General features: G+C 38.7%; 3 protein-coding genes across 5 annotated transcripts in view; 1 reads left to right on the top strand and 2 right to left on the bottom strand.

Annotated features, from left to right (window-relative positions):
* Positions 1 to 213: 213 nt before the first annotated feature.
* Positions 214 to 12888, bottom strand: LOC6645383 (unconventional myosin IC). 2 transcript variants are annotated; one of them, XM_002068272.4, is made up of 7 exons: positions 12824 to 12888; positions 3869 to 4013; positions 3511 to 3626; positions 2983 to 3445; positions 645 to 2908; positions 485 to 584; positions 214 to 411 (listed from the first exon to the last, which is right to left on the bottom strand). In XM_002068272.4, the coding sequence occupies exons 2-7, from the start codon at positions 3992 to 3994 to the stop codon at positions 397 to 399; spliced, it is 3084 nt and encodes a 1027-aa protein (XP_002068308.1). In that variant the 5' UTR covers positions 3995 to 4013; positions 12824 to 12888; the 3' UTR covers positions 214 to 396. The 2 variants fall into 2 exon arrangements, with proteins under 2 accessions (XP_002068308.1, XP_023033099.1); XM_023177331.2 differs by lacking the exon at positions 12824 to 12888 and adding an exon at positions 5550 to 5652.
* LOC6645382 (multiple organellar RNA editing factor 1, mitochondrial) lies at positions 7877 to 9319 on the top strand. Of its 2 annotated transcripts, XM_023177512.2 has the most exons (3): positions 7877 to 8472; positions 8557 to 8718; positions 8812 to 9319. In XM_023177512.2, the coding sequence occupies exons 1-3, from the start codon at positions 8253 to 8255 to the stop codon at positions 9255 to 9257; spliced, it is 828 nt and encodes a 275-aa protein (XP_023033280.2). In that variant the 5' UTR covers positions 7877 to 8252; the 3' UTR covers positions 9258 to 9319. The 2 variants fall into 2 exon arrangements, with proteins under 2 accessions (XP_023033280.2, XP_046867769.1); XM_047011813.1 differs by having other exon boundaries at positions 8557 to 9319.
* Positions 12889 to 14933: 2045 nt separating the features above from the next.
* LOC6645381 (talin-2) overlaps positions 14934 to 16738 on the bottom strand; it is a 34030-nt gene continuing 32225 nt past the window's right edge. Inside the window, exons 15-16 of the mRNA XM_002068270.4 lie at positions 16109 to 16734; positions 14934 to 16050 (exon numbers count right to left, since the gene is read on the bottom strand). Coding sequence (XP_002068306.1) covers positions 15798 to 16050; positions 16109 to 16734 — 879 coding nt within the window. The 3' untranslated portion in view covers positions 14934 to 15797. The remainder of the gene's footprint in view (positions 16051 to 16108; positions 16735 to 16738) is intronic.

Below are 16738 nucleotides of genomic sequence, written 5' to 3'. Positions count from 1 at the left end.
GTGTTTTAATAAATCGGTGTTGAAAACTAATACCATTAAATCGATATGTTAAAGAATCGATATGTTACCGAATCAATAATAGTCAAGTGTGGCAGCGCCAAAACTTGTAGAGTTGCCAATGGCGCCGCGTAGAAATTTTTAAATTTACCGCCATTGAAAAATATAAAGTCACCCAAGAGGAAAGCATTATTTGCAATAGACAATAGTTGTTAATTTGGTTACAAAAATTCTCATATAATTAAAACATTCATCATTTCACATCATTTATATAAACAATATACATTCATAAAGTCGAAACGAAAAATATAACATAAGTACACAATTTTAATATATATAAATACACAACAATTGTCGTTTGTTTTAAAGCCATTTCATGATATAGTTTTATTGTATTCCTTATTGGACAGTGGTCTAAAAGAAATATGGAAAAAAAAGATTTGATTAAATTTTCTTTCATTCAAAGTACAGTTCTCGAAAAACTTACAACAACAAGATGGCCGCTCTTATCACGCATAACTCCGGGCTCAGCACCAGTTTGAATGTCAATAACCCCTCCTTTGCCCTTTACCACATTATGCTCCAGTCTGAAAATAAATGATCACTTTAGAGAAAAAATACCAATTCAAAAAATGGTTCACACTTACGAATCCCTATCCACAATATTAACAATGCCTGCCGTTCCAACAGTATCAATAATATAGGTTCCAAATTCAATAATGTATGGTATAATAAGAATCAAATCACCCTTATCTTTCTTCAGATCGAGAGGAATACGTATAACCATTAAATCGTCATTATTATTGGTTAGTGTAAAATCAATCTTATCCAGTGGCAGGCGATGTTTCTGCTTGTAAGTCTTGCCATCCAGGACATAGATGGCCGTGTTGCTTAGGAGAATGAAACGTTCGCGCGACTTGTAGCCATGCCTATCGAATTTGGTGCAGAAGGATTGGTATTTCAGCTGTTCGCTGCCAAACGTGCGGGCCACAAAGTCATTGACCTTCTGGATATGGTCTTTGGGTATGCGGTCATCAATGAATGGAGCCGGTACGCTGGCCGCATAGTTGTTCTTCTTGCCCTTGAAAACTTTTTCGGCAAGTGTTTTAAGTTCGAATTGCCGCTTACGCTGGGGCGTCAACGACAGGCGATAGATGCGAGCCAAGTGTAAGCGATGTAGGCGATGCAGATATGTTGAAGCCTCCTGACAATGGGCCGGACAAGAGGGCCAGCTCTTATCCAATACCTTCTTGGGCAGAGCCTTGGCCAAGCGTAGCAGCCACATACGTTTGGCATTGGCTATGAAGTCCTCATTGAAGCCATTTGGTGGATCATTACGGGTAATGAATCCCTTAATGAAAGCACGAATCTTATCGGCAGCTTCCCTCCTCTGCTTGGCCGCTTGTTGGGCTAAACGACGACGGCAATAGCTCTGCAAAATGATGACCTGAGCGCGCAATTTCAGATATTTACGGCGCTGCAGTAGACCCTTCCAGTGAGCTTGAATAATAGCTGCTATTTCATGCTTTCTGGCCTGGAAAGCATCCTCCGTATCGAAGAGAGTACGTGGCCAGCGGATAAAAAGTTTCGTCTCTCCCAACCTGTATTGTTCGTTGTCATAGCCCAGATCCTTAACCAATAGCTGGACACCAGCCTTGGCTCCACCTGGTCCCTTATAGTTTGGCCAGGTGGCCTTACCCAGGGACTTATACCTCTCCAGGAAAAGCTCATAGCTACGACGATAAGCAAATCCGGCACGTCGTACACGCAAATTCTCCATCAAGCCCAAATATTTCACCTGATGCAGAACCAATTCATCGTTGAAAACGCCCGAAGTCTGCAAATCATTGGGCTTAATGCAGCGAATATAACTGGGTTCCTTGCACATTAGAATATCCATTAAATTGTTCAACGAGGTCTTGAATTGGGTGATGGCTGTCTCGGGACGCTTCTTGCTACGCAATTCCTGCTCAGGGAAACAGGAACGGACAATTGAGTTGCCAGCCTTGCTCAAGGTCTCCTTCAGATCTCTGAATAGCAGATCATTGTTCTTGTCCAGGAAACCATGCACACTGTATGTCACATCACCGGCATAGTGGACCAAACGGAATTCATCCCTCAGCATGATCTTTTGGATATGGGTAGGTGCCTTCTCGTGGCACACATAATGATGATGCTCGGCCAGCTTATGCGTAAGCTTCTCCAGGAAGGTCAGATCTGTGGGCTCACCCGGTCGCAAGCATTCCTCATCCAAAATGGAAATGATGCCCTTGTGCTTCTCTTCGATTAGATTGCAAATGACTTTATTATCGAAATACTCAACAGGTATCCATTCGATTCCCTCTCTTCTGTACTCATCCTGCTCGGACTTTAACGTTAACTCAATAAAGAGTTGCTGCAATTTCTCATTGCAGAAATTAATACAGAACTGTTCGAAATTGTTCTTGTTGAAAATCTCAAAGCCATAGATATCCAGGATACCCATGACATTGTTGCGAGCCTCACGGGTCTCTTTGGCCTGTAGCGAGATGTTGAGACGTTGAACCAACCACGAGAATAGACGATCATAGACCGCTTTGGCCAACGCGTCGCGAGCATAGACGGCCAACTCTTGATTTAGAGGTGAGGTTACGACATCTCCGCGAGCATCGATTGTCCGGTGAGTGAGGGCAGCGCCCAATTCGCTGGCATTCACACCCAAAAGGCGGGACACAGTGACCACTAGATCCCGGCTGTTCACCTGGGCATTGCCTTCCACTTCAGTGAAATTGATGTTACCCAAATGCAATATGCTGGCCACAATGCTAAAGATCTCCTGCTGCTCCTCATTAGCGAAATCGATAATCGTCAGAGCTTGTTGCACCGACTTGAAGTTCTCTGCATCGTTTATTGATGGCACACTGCCTTTAAGCTGCGTTCGTGTTAATAAAAATATTTGTTTTACCATCTTTTAATAGATGTCTCGGCGTAAAAACTGTAACTTACCCCATCACTTAGATAGCTGTAGGTGTCCAGAGCCCGCTCCAGACGTAACTCCTGCAGTAATGAGGCATCAGCGCCAGCCAAGAGTTGATAGAAGATATGGAAATTTCTCTCGCCACCCATCTGAGCCACGACACGAGATTTCTCCAGCAGATAATTCAAAATATTACCACCAATGGGAACACCTTTGTAATCGAACTGAATGTCCATGTATTTGCCAAAACGGGAGGAATTGTCGTTGCGATTGGTCTTGGCATTGCCAAAAGCCTCCAGCACTGGGTTGCTCTTCAACAACTTATCCTTGACGCCTTCAACGGTGGTCTGATGACCCGAACAGGCGGCAATGTATTGCAAAACTTTCTTCGATGCCTCCGTTTTGCCTGAACCACTCTCACCCGAGATGAGGACGCATTGGCCGCGATTTTCTTCGATTAGTGAACGAAAAGCATTGTCTGTTACAGCAAAGCTGGACAAGATTCAATTCGTTAGTTCATTTATTCGAGACATCTAATCTATGAGTCAAATACTTACACATGTGGCGGCATCTCATAGAAATGCTTATTCCTGTAGGCCTTGATATGCAAATCGGTGTAAATTTTCAGCTCCTTATAGGGATTCACCGATATCAAGACTTGGCCTATATAAGTCTGAAATTGAATTCAATTTAATAATAAGTGGTTAATGAATGGTTTTCAAAAACTCTTGAGAGTCTTACGCAGCTCCAGCAGCCTGTCTAATAGACAGAATAGAGACAAATACAAATACAGAAATAGATAAAGAGAGAGACAGAGACAGACACAAAGTTGTAGATAGAGAATAGAGTTAAGAGAGACATAAAAGAGCGTTTCACATACAAAAGCGTAAGGAATATGGCGCCACAGCGACTTACATAGATGAGGTTCTCCTGGAAACGTTTCTTAAGATTCTCAATGAAGGCATCTTCACTTTGGTAGTTCTCAAGGAGAACAAAATCCTGGAAGCCAGCACGATCGCGTTCGTGCAAACTCGTCTCCATATTGGGTAAAGTTGAGGAGCTATAACGATAATAATGACACAAATAAAATACATATTAGATGAAAATTAAGTACTTTTTGTTTATTACAAAAAAGTATTTTTAACTTTCCTATTTAAGATCTAACTTCTTTTTTTTTCGATCGGTAATCGATCGACAAATCTTACGTATTCATATAGTTTTTTATGAAAATGTGATGTGAATCGAAATTATATACCCTTTTCCTGTATATTGCTGGTGAAGGGTATAAAAATGTACAAACACTTGACAAATTCGTTGAATGTCGTTGGCCAAGATCGCTGATAAGGGCTTTTTGTTTTGTGCTGTTGATGAGCCTCAATCTAATGTCGATCGCAGGAAATCACGAGAACTTATAATGGGCTTGACTTTCTTATAGTTTTTCTATCTATATATGTATCTCACGACTGAAGAAACAAATAAACGAAAAGGAATTAAAAACTTATGATAAATTTAAAAGTCATTTAGTATATTTTCTGTTTTTAGAGATTTGTGCCAATTCCTCATGTCTGTTTAACATTTGTTTTCTTCGTATGTTCAGACATATTTCTACATATATTTTTTGTAATTTAATGATTTAGCAAGAATGATTTCTACAGGAAATTCCCTTTATCTACTGTTCTTCGTTCTTTAAATTCGTTGTCATGTGAATATGCGGCTACTATACCATTTGTGATTAGGAAAGAGAACCTCTTAAGTTGGAAACTCAAGTCAAAACCCCAATACGAATTGATAAGATTTACGTTTTAGTTTAAGACCCTTTGCTATATGTCAGTTCGAAAAATTTATGACACTTGCCAAATGCGGAAATAAAAGCTTTACCAGGCTATAGCCTAAACCATAGTCTAACCAATTAATAATTCAGACACATTCCATATAACGCTTAACTTAGGTAAATCCAATATATGTACATAATATACATAGATTGAAGTTGATTTCGATAAAATAGAAGAAAAAAAAGTACCACATTCTTGGGTTATAAATAGATTTGATTCTTTTTTTTGTATGTGTTTTTGGTAGGTAGGTGCAATTCATAGCTCTGGGCTTTGAGCTTATCAATGCCATATTTCATGGTAGAATAACGGGGGGCGATTGGAAATGGGAATGGAAATGGGTTATTGCTGCGTTTATTGGATCGTTGTTATTATTTCTTTTTCTTTGCTGATATGAGGCTGGCTGGTAAATCCATATATATATGTACATATAGCTATATACTGTATAATGGTTACGCAATCGTCTCAAATGGATTATAGAGGACCTTCGAATTGCTTAAAAGATTATGTTATTTGGGTGTGGCCATAGCCACAGAGCTTATCATGATGTAAGCACTTAACACATTAAATTTACACTAGTTAAACTGGATAAAATGACACTCATCGATAACTTTGAGTATGTTTAGGTGGAGGAGTACCATCAATCACAAAAAAAAAAAATAAATAAATATATATGTATATGTACATAGGGTAACGACAACAAATTGTATGAAAGATAAGCCTCTCGTTAGTGAGTCTTCATTCTGGCAGTAGTCATAGTCGTGTACCTGCTGCTGTTGGCCATTATGTATCCTTTCTGATTGTTTCTTAATTGGTTTCACACTGAAGATGGCAGATGTTATGTTGGTCAAGTTTATTCGCACATATTCCGCACGTTAAGAACAGCGTTGGCAAACTAACTCGATCCGAGGGCGGTTGAAACGTTTTAACCATCAATACATATAGTTACTATAGTACATATCAATTGGCCTCGCGTCAGCGTCACTTGTCGGCACAGTTATCAAAGATAATATACAATACCAGCCTAGACGGGGGGGACGGACGTACGGACGAGACGTATGAAATGAAGGAGAGCAATAGGCCAATCAGTTCCCCAGATTAGATAGTGCGTGCGTTTTTTTTATATTTCTTCTTTTTTTTCGCGAATGAGCCTGACTAACATGCACGAATATTGTGGGACTGTCTAAGAAACGATCTTCATATGAGATCATCCGCGTTCGAGATTCACTCTTGATCCTAAGAAGTTCAAATGCCAATTAAACTGAGGAAAACATACCAGCCATTACAAATATTTCAGAACTTTTCACTTTTTTTTTGATTTCCTCTCTAAATAAATTCTTAAGCTATGTCGTTATATGAAAAAACAAAAGAAACTGATAGCTCAAAACCGCACTGTTCTGTTCTGAGTCAGATTCTGCTTCCACTTCCACTTAATATGTTGCAAATTCAGTTCACGATCACCCATCCATCCATCCATCCATCCACTATTATATTTAGCGTTATTGTTATCAGCTTGCGAAATAAAATAAGTCATTGCTAAATACATGTATTGTAGTAAGCATTCAACCATTTTGTATATTATATATGCATATATTCTTAGAAATGCTGCACACACCAACAAATTCCCCCCCGCACTCACTCACTCTCTGTCTCTCTTCTCGGATCTTTGAAACAATCATTTGGTATTTCACTTATGAATCATCAAACATCTGTACATATGTTTGACATGTTTCTTATTCGGATAAGCAAAACGTCATTGTATACTAAATAAAGTTTTCAATTCTTTAAGATGCTTACAAGAAGCTTCATCAAGTTAGTATAAATACGATTCATTAAATCAGATTGATCTATTTGATTTTGTTGAATCAATGCTGAATTGATATATATACATATATATATATATATTGCTATAAATATTGGTAGATTTGTATTGATTATGTTTTGACAGTAATTGCATTTGTTCTAATCATTTCTTTGCATTTAAAACGTTTGAGAACAATTAAATAATAAATTAAATTCACTAGCGCCTGCAAGTATGCTACAAGTTTGCGTTCAAGTAAAATATGTTCAAACTCAAACTGTGTAAAGTCATTGACATTCTGTCCAGTTTTGTTCTTGTTATTCTCCTTTCCCTTGGGGCCCGACTGGGGTCGGCCCCAGCTTTGCTCCCTCTTCCCAGACACCTTTTTATACCATACACCCATAGGGTGAAATGGTATATTAAAGTCGCCAAAATGTATGTAACAGGCAGAAGGAAGCATCTCCGACCCCACAAAGTATATATATTCTTGATCAGGATCAACAACCGAGTCGATCTAGCCATGTCCGTCTGTCCGTCCGTCTGTCCGTCCGTCCGTCTGTCCGTCTGTCCGTCTGTCCGTATGAACACCTAGATCTCGGAGACCGTAAGAGCTAGAGCCACCAAATTTGGTATGTAGACTCGTGTAGTATGTAGAGTGATCAAGTTTATTTCAAATTTTTGCCACGCCCCTTTCCGCCCCCGCAATTTAAAAAAAGCGTTTATCTCAAAAACTATTCCAGCTAGAGACACCATATTTGGTATGTATATTCGCTTAGTAAATGCACACATTTTGTATGTGTAAAAATTTTGCCACGCCTTTTTCCGCCCCCGTAATTTGAAAAACTTGATTATCTCCCGTACTTTTTTACCTTATCCAATCAAATTTGACACACTTAAATTTAATACTAATATCTAGCAAAATACCAAATTTGATCAAAATCGGACAAAAAACAGTCGAGTTATACATATAAACGTTTTTCCATAAGGCCGGAGTTGGCCGTTGGCTGGTGGGGGCGCTAGGGTGCTCGTATGATTGAGTGAGCGAGATACTAAGATATGCTTGTAAAAAGCATGTGAAAATGCATTTGTTTAATAAAGTTGAAATATTTGCTTCACTGGTGTATGGTATACCGAAGTCGGCGAGACGACTTACTTACTTCATTTGTTATTATACTTACATTCTTTTATCAAGAATGAAATTTTGTTTGCTCTCTTTAAGCTAATTGAATTGGGAACTGGTTGTCCACTCCACTCTCCTCTATATACATACATACATGTGATGTAATAGTAGAAGATTCGGTGACTATTTAAGTTAGTTTGATTCTTGAATCTCGTTCGACCTTTTTGTCTTGATAAGCATATAAATGACGTCATATATCACAAAACAAATAAAAAAAGAAGAGGGAGAATAAGAAGAAGAAGTAGGTATATTGAACTCAAATCGAATGCATTGGAAGTTTCCGCTGAGCGACAAAAACCAATTTACCCAAAGACCCAAAAGATTCGTATGCAAATTAGATGTATTAGAAACAAAAGCAACGGTTCTTCAGTGGGTATCAAGAAGAAAGCAGCTACAACAACACCAAACAACAAATAACAACAACAACAGCGTTGATAATAATGACTATGAATTTGGGTCTCGAATAGAATCGAATCGTAATCATATCGAATGGAATGGAATCGTATGGGATGCATTAAATATTCTAATGAGAAAACCATTCCAAGATACAAGATTAGAGGAAGATGCATTCTGCAGTCAATAGTTTCTGACTGCATTCTGGGGAAAAGAGAGTTTTGGTTTGCTTGGAGTATAAATAGCCATGACAGTTGCCACTCTAAAGCTATTCCCACAACAAACATGGATCAACGAGCAACGGCCATTGGCATAGGTAATAAAAAGAAGACTGGAAGGAAGTCTTCACACAACTGAAGAAGTTTTCCTGATCCTAAATGAAACTTGGCATTTTCTTTAGTTCTCCTGTGCTTGTGCGCGGGCACCAGCTTGGCTTTCCAGGACAAGGCTCCAGTCCAGCACAGTTTGATTCCCGGCCAATCACGCACCGATAAGCAACAAGTGCTTGAGGATCCACTGGGTTCCGGACGTGGCATCGATGAGAATCTGCTGAAGACCATAGGTAAGGGTGGCATTAAATTGGTGGTAGCCTCCGGCTCGACAACGACAACACCCAAACCGGCAGTACAGCATCAACATCATTACTATTATCCAGAGGAGCAGCACGGACGTCAGTACGGTTATGGCTATGGCGGCTATAACCATCCACCCACTCCATATCAGCCATGGCCTGTCTACCCACAACCCCCACCACCGCCGCCGCCACCACAGAGACCATGGACACAACCACCACCACCGCCGCCAACACCCCCCTACTATCAATGGTATGGTGGTCAGTGGGGCAACTATGGCGGCTATGGCTATGACTATTATCCCGGCTACTCTGGTTATCCCGGCTATCCATACTACCCATACTATCGTGCCTCCAGCAATGCCCAGGCCGGTGACAATGGTCCGGGATCAGGACCGGGTGATATTGTGCCACCACCCACAGCTGGCTTTCAGGCTAGATACCTGAGTGCTACGAATAATCTCATCGATGGCAAGGGAACACAAAATGTTCTCCCACTCTATCATCTCCTGAACATGTCTAGGCCCTAGGGACATCAACATCTACATTTTTTTTCATTCACATTAACATTTTTTTTTTTTGACTACTCTAAATAAACTGAACTTAAATTGAAATTGTCATGAATTGGTGAACATTTTCAAGATTTTAACTTTTCTTTCGTTTAGATGGTGACACATATTTATGTTATTTATGTATTTACTTATTTATTGTATAAAAAAAGAGAACCTGCACTCGAAATCTTTAAAGCTGAAAACGTCAATGAACGGACTCGCGAGTCCGCTTCATCAACATTGCTTGGAACTTGGAACACCACCAGCAGTGCCGGTTTCTGATGACGCATCCATCGATCTGACGCATAGCAGCGCAACTCTTGATCTTCACTTCGGTGTGTGTAACTGCTGCTGCTCATGACCATAAAACAATCATCATCGCCATTACCAAGAGAGTACCATTATTTAAATACTTTTGTGTGTGTGTGTGTGTGTGTGTTTGCTCTTAGCTCGTTACCAGTTATACTTAATATTTGCTTTTAAATGAAAATTGCAAACAGAAAAGCTGTTGCCAAAAAGACACAACACAAAGAAGCAGAAATGTTTTCTGTACTTGAAGTTGCTTTTTTTTATGGCACCCCACCACCAACAAAACAACAACAACAAAAAAAACAGACGTTTAATCAGTCATAATACCCTCCATAACCAGAAATAATATACGGGTATATGTATAAACACACATATATATGTATATAGAAAGAAGTTGTGAATCAGACGGAATGAATAATTTACAAAAAAAAATACCTGAAGAGGAGAAATTACCCATATATATGTATGATATATTACTTTGATTCAAGGTAAAGCTTAAGATCTTAGACAGTATCTCAAAGTCGAATCTTTGAGTATTTTTTTAAGGGGTCTTTGCGGGGTTTTTGTTGTTGTTGATTTCGTTTTGCTACTTCAACGTAAAAAACCCCTTAGTTGACACTTTACATTTTCAGCACTTGCCATTGTAATTATAAGATCCCACTTTTGACTCTGATTTTACCTCCAGGCTACTTTTGAGAAGAAGTCAGAGAAGAGACAAAGAATTGTAAGCCAGTAATGCATGACATGTGATTTTATTTTTTTGGCAACGTTTGTTCTTTTTTTTTTTGTTGTTGTTGTTGTTGTTGTATGTATGATATCATGTAGATTTTATCGACCAAGTTTAATGGATTAGTTCGTTGACTACGTGTAATGCATTTTGAATTTTTCAATTACATATGTATGATCTTAGAATTTCAAATACATATACATATCTAATCTAAGCCTAACAATTTGAATATTTTATATGGATATATTTAAGTACATACATATGTATTTCATATTTGTTTACATAAATTTGAAGTCTTCTAATTAAATCAGTGTTTGGTTTGCAAAAGATCACGTTTGAAGCGAGTCAAAGAAAAGAAAAGAAAATACTTTCAATTTATTTCATTCACCATAATTTTTCATGAACACGTTTCATGTATCATGGTCGATCGACGTTGGGGATGTGGATGTGGATACCCATTTGTCAAGCTGACCCCGATCACGTCGTCTTTTGACAGTCACTTGGCAAAGTCTTTTTTGCTTGAAAATATTAAGTATATATGCCATGCCCCAGAGCAGAGGCAGAAATACACCATACGCCCAATGAAGAATGAAGAAGTTTTCCCCCCTTTTGACTTCATTATCTTATCAATAATGCAATTGGTTCGATTAGATCACCCTGTATAGGTATACACCGCTGTCTGACACCATCAATTCTCATCGTATCACAGAAAGTGTTCAAGTTAAAATCCATAAAAAGATAACAACACAACACCCATGCCCATACCCATGCCCATACCCCAAAGACCTATTCACCAAACACACTCACAATGGGGCCTTTAAAATTTGGTCATAAATGAAGAATGTTAAAACAATTTGCAGAATAGAAGAGGAGGATATACCACCTCTTCCACCCCCTGATATGTGTGCGTCTCCCATTAACTAAATCAAACGTTCAACTGAAAAATTACATCATATTTTTCAAAAAAAAAGTCTTTGTATCGCGTCTTAATGGGCTTCTTTTGAGTTTCCTTATTTCCAACTGGCTTAATTCAAACAATGACATTGAAGCAACATGCCAGGTAAATACTTTAGCTAGCTTGAAGTGATCTCTATGGTGGGGTAAAGGGTGAAGAAGAGGGCCCTAAATGTATGAACAGCTGTTCATAGATTTGCCAAATCATGTTTAAAATGAAGTTGAATTTACTGTCGCTTTTTTTTTCTTCTGTTAAGCAGCTTATGCATCTCGAAATAGGTCAAATCAATTGTGGAAAATTGAAATTTGATACAATTTCAATATTGCCTTTAGACCTTGATAATAACCATTGCGAACAGACGACAATATATGTATGTACATATACATGTATGTATGTCTATGTGTGTCTGTGTAGCGATTACTCATAAGTTGACCCAGCTTTGTTGTATTGTGGGTTGTTTGTATTTGTTCCTGCTATAAAACCTAAGCAAACAAAATTAAAAAAAAAACACGCACACACACAATAAGCACTAGGAGAGGACTGAGGAGGCAACAGGCAGGAAGGCAGGCAACTAGACAGTCAGACAGGTGAGTTCGTTCAGGTGGGGAGGTCATCGTATGTTCATTACTCTGCCGGGCCTCATATCGGAAATGCCACATTTAATATCCTCTCTTCAGGAAGCGAATGGTCAAGTCATAAGCAAATGTGAAATAGATGAAATTGAGGTTCATCCTCACAAACATATGTACACATGTACATACATACATATGTATGTATGTATGTATGTACATTTTGGTAATGGGAGTGTGTGGTGTTTCACAATTAAACGTTCGCATAAACATAAACCAGATTTCTTGGTGTCCAAGTTCAAATCGTGCTAAGGAAAGAAGAAAGCAAAACGCCAACGGAAGATCACGACCAGGGGCAAACCGGCAGAACCGCTTTTTCTGTGTCTTCTTTCCTCTTTTATAACATTTTTTTGTTTTCTGTGAGATGAGTGTGTGTGTGTGTGTGTGTTAGGTGAGTGTGTGTGCGTGTGTGTATGGGTATGTGTGTGAGGATGGAGGATTTGTTACTTGACAGGAACTCTGCGAATATTGTTTTTATAAATTAAATAGTTTGTCTACATTTTTGGTCTAGAACTTCATCTGGATGAATGACCCGGTTAACATGTCTAAGGCCAACTGTCACTCAAAAAAAAAAAAAAGTGTCCCCGAATGGCGGTTGTTGTTGTTGTCATTGGGTTTTTTATTGGTGATCTACCTGTTTGAATTTCTTTTTCGTATGTGTGTGTGTGTGTCTAACGGTAGACCTGACCCGGCGCGACGTCGCAAACAACGAGTTAAAAGGCAACAAAAAAAAACTTTGTAACGTATTTAGCTCTCTATAAATGATTATTATTATTATTCTTATTTTTGCTTTTGTCGCATTTGGCACACAGAGCACCGGCACGCTCTACGCATTCAAATATGAGCCCAAAACGAGACAACAACAACAAAAAAAAAAGTAGTAAATTAAAATAAGAAACAATTACAATACACAAATAACAGAAACCTTGATCGAATGTGTTGTCGTCTGTGGTTCTTAACAATACTTTATTTACAATATTCAAATCTCGTGGGTGAACTTAACGCGGCGCTCCGCAAGCGTACCTTGCCAAAGTTAAATCTCAACTGATAAACGGCTATTTAAAAGTGCCTCTATTCGCACAATCAGCTGAGCGGCGATATGGCGCGCGCGAAGTGTCTCTTGCCAATCGAATGCTTTAAGCTCTGCTGGACTTCCATCGAGTTATCGAGTTTGAATTGAAAGCTTTGCAGGCAAATCGCTCCGAAAAAAACTGTAACAAGTTTATTGCACGATTTTTCTTTGCCCAAAACCGAGTGTTATCGTCGTCATTACAAATTTAAAAATGAAGTAAGTAAGTCGTCTCGCCGATTTGGGTATACCATACACCAGGTGAAACAAATATTTAAAATTTCGAGAACCAAATGTATGTATATTAAATTGTTTTAACATACCATACCATATGCTATCTCGCTCACTCTACAAACACACGAGCACTCTAGCGCCGGATTATGGATCGCGTAGCAAAATACGTTCATACGCATATTTTGCATGTTTCTAGTCCGATTTCAATAAAGGTAGTTTGTAGTTTTTGGTAGTTTGGTAGAAATAGATAAGATTTATTAGTTTGCCAAATTTGATTGCGATGGTCAAAAAATTGCAAGAGCCAATCGGTTTTTTCTAAACTATGGAGGAGGAAGTGGGCGTGGCAACATATTAAAATATATATACATATTCTGCGCGCATACTAAGCCAGTATACATACTAAATTTGGTGACTTTCGCTTTGTTAGTTTTCGAGAAAATCAGTTTTGTTTAATTTGCGGGGGCGGAAATGGGCGTGGCAAAATTTTTAAATAGTCAATATCTGCGCGTCTATAAAGCTAGCTTACATACCAAATTTAATGTCGGTAGCTTTCATAGTTTTTAAGAAAATCAGAGTTATGTAAATTTCGGGGGCGGAAGGGGGCGTGGCAAAAAGTTGGAACAAACTCGATAACTGTACATACCACACGAGTCTACATACCAAATTTGGTAGCTCTAGCTCTTATAGTCTCCGAGATCTAGGTGTTCATACGGACGGACGGACGGACCCACGGACAGACGGACATGGCTAGATCGACTCGGTTGTTGATCCTGATCAAGAATATATATACTTTGTGGGGTCGGAGATGCTTCCTTCTGCCTGTTACATACATTTTGGCAACTTTAATATACCATTTCAACCTATGGGTGTATGGTATAAAAATTAACCGTCAACCCGAAATTGCTGGCGCCGGCAGCCCTGAAAATACTGGGGCTGGCAGCCCTGAAAATACTAAGGTTGGCAACCCTGAAAAGGACGAGCGGGGACCAAACTTTTTAAAGCGTTTAAAGGTTTTAAAGCGTCGAAACGTCAAAGTCTAATTACATCACACAACCTGTAAAATTGCGCTAAATAAACTGATCGCTATATAAATTGTAACTTAAGTTTGTTTTTGGTACAAACCGAGAATTAACCTCTAAAGCTGAAACCGAATATATTATCAAGGAATGCACACTTCTGTAGAGTATTCAGGGTGTAATGGCAGATCCGTTTTTGTTATGTTTCTGACCTGTTCTAAGCGGATGACATTTACTGGAAGACGACTCAGGGTTTGCCGCTTTAAAGAATTCGTAGCCTTCCATATAGAATAACCAGAATCTATAGTATGATCTATAGTTTCCAATGTTATCTCAATAAAATTTGTTCCTTGGCAGTGCTACTTGTTTCTTGATTTACCGGGGACATCGCCTTCTTTTCAGATGAATGCAATCATTGAATTCTGTATTTAGATTGTATAAACTAGAAAAAATATCATCAATATTTGACTGAGCTGTCTCACAAAAAATTTAAGAATATTTACATAGCATAAAAAAACGTATGCGCCTGACATAATTCTGGCAATGAAACGGTTGCGCCTGAAACTATGCAATGAATATGCACAAACTATGCAACAATTTCCCAAATATATGAAATCAGCAATATCTTGGGACTTCACAGAACTATTGGGTTGTCCTTCTCAGAAATTATCAGGAGAGTCTGGACTTTAATTTGGAAAAATAAAAATTGTCTGATATGGGTTTTACGTGATTGTTATATTGTTTTTATTAATTTACAAAAAAAAAGTACACAATTGAATTACACAATTTGCATACACGACTTGCATATGTACGTATATACAAAAGGAAAGCAAACATTATGAAGTCAAAAATATTATAGGGTATACATATATCAAGGATACAATGAAGTTTAATTAGATAATATTTTCTTTCACTTTTGAAACTTATCATAATGCTTAGTGAAAAACAAATTGTTTGCTCTGTTGCAAAACATGTGTTGAAATAACTAAAATTAAGTTATATTAAAATAAATTGTTTTTAGTGTTTAGTGCACAATAATGAATTGCATTGAAATAACAACAAATTGAAGAACCAAAATTGTAAATGGTAGTATTAATATGGGACATAAGTCGGTTAACAGAAATCGTTTTTTTTTTTTTGTTTGTTTTGTTTTGTATATCTTTTGAGGTCTGCGCATTTGATTAGTGTTAAGCTCCAATATTCTGGTTTCTGTATTATAAGGTAGATACGATATATAAATATATATATATATAGATGATTGATTGGCAATCAATTGGCGAATAAACACGTATACAACAGATTTACGAAAACATAGAAACTTGCATAAAACTGCCAAATTGGGATTATAAGGTTAATATTATTAAGCCGATTATGCTGGTATAGACAGATAGATAGATAGATAGGTATAGATATATAGACGTAGTTTCGCTAGTAGCTAATTATAATTAATATTAAATTATTTCTATTAGTATTTATGTGTGTTCGTAAATGTTAAAAGCACTTTTGGCAAACATCAACATGGTCATCATTTCCCATCCCCAATTCAACAAGAACAACATAATAAAGGACGTTATTATTCATTATTCCAATCGAAAACTATGCTTCTCCGTTTTGGTTTCCGACCGGGATTCTGTTGTTGTTGTATAGGATTTACGTTCCATTACCCGTTGGGTCATTGAGGTTAGTCTCTCTGATCCCTGATCGATAACGCTAATCTTGCCGCCATCCGTATTGACTGTCATTTGGGAGAAGCTCGATTCCAAGGGTTTGACCAGTTCACTACTGCTGCTGCTGGTATTGTTCGCTGACTTATCAAAGTTGCGCGTTTCGTATCTAATTAAAATGAAAAGATTAAAATCATGTCACTCTCGATATTGTCTTTCAGACATACCTAGACGTGTAACCCTCGTAGTTTTGACCAGGATAGGCATTTCCTCCTGTTAACTGTACAACACCGCCCTGACCAAAGGTCTTGTCATGCAGATCTTTGACGCACGCCTCCAGATTGCGATTCACATTGGGCTTCTGTGGAGGCGGTGGCGGCACAGCAGATGGGGATGAGTTTTGCGTTTTAATGCTGGACGATTCAAAGCTATGCTGGTAGTTGGCATTAGTGGGTGTGCTTGGCTGCGACAATCTGCCGCCGGTTGGTGTGGTAGTTAGGCCATTGCTGCCGCCAGGACTACCCGGATAGGGTCGTGGCACTGCATTGGCTGTTAGCTTGGGGTTAGGACGAAAACTGTGGCCAGTAGTGGCGGTTTGCATGTTAGATATGGTCGTGGACAATGGCGGCGGTGGTGGTGGAAAGTCTCCATTTGTATCCTCCATTGGTGGGTAGTAATTGACTGGTGGAGGAGACACCGCTTCTGGCAGATGGAAATGCTGTGGTTGGGGACTCGCATAATTATAGTGATGCTTCTGCTGCTGCTGCTGCTGCTGTTGCTGTTGGCTGCCAGTGTAATAGCTGGGTGAGCTGGGCATCTCACTGGACGCATAGTAACCGCTACGACCCAAAGTCTGT

This window comes from Drosophila willistoni, assembly GCF_018902025.1.
Source record: "Drosophila willistoni isolate 14030-0811.24 chromosome XR unlocalized genomic scaffold, UCI_dwil_1.1 Seg143, whole genome shotgun sequence".
Taxonomy (NCBI): Eukaryota; Metazoa; Arthropoda; class Insecta; order Diptera; family Drosophilidae; genus Drosophila; species Drosophila willistoni.
Note: the sequence above shows the minus strand (reverse complement) of the source record. Positions and strands in the feature narration are given on the sequence as shown.

What these genes read in the sequence shown, in the direction of transcription:
- LOC6645383 (XM_023177331.2), bottom strand. An exon ending in TATGAGATGCCGCCACATGT is followed by an intron (nt 3,446 to 3,510) that starts GTAAGTATTTGA and finishes AATCTTGTCCAG; the next exon opens with CTTTGCTGTAACAGACAATG. An exon ending in ACAGCTATCTAAGTGATGGG is followed by an intron (nt 2,909 to 2,982) that starts GTAAGTTACAGT and finishes ACACGAACGCAG; the next exon opens with CTTAAAGGCAGTGTGCCATC.
- LOC6645382 (XM_047011813.1), top strand. Translation starts at nt 8,253, where the DNA reads ATGGAATGGAATCGTATGGGATGCATTAAATATTCTAATGAGAAAACC. An exon ending in AGCAACGGCCATTGGCATAG is followed by an intron (nt 8,473 to 8,556) that starts GTAATAAAAAGA and finishes CATTTTCTTTAG; the next exon opens with TTCTCCTGTGCTTGTGCGCG.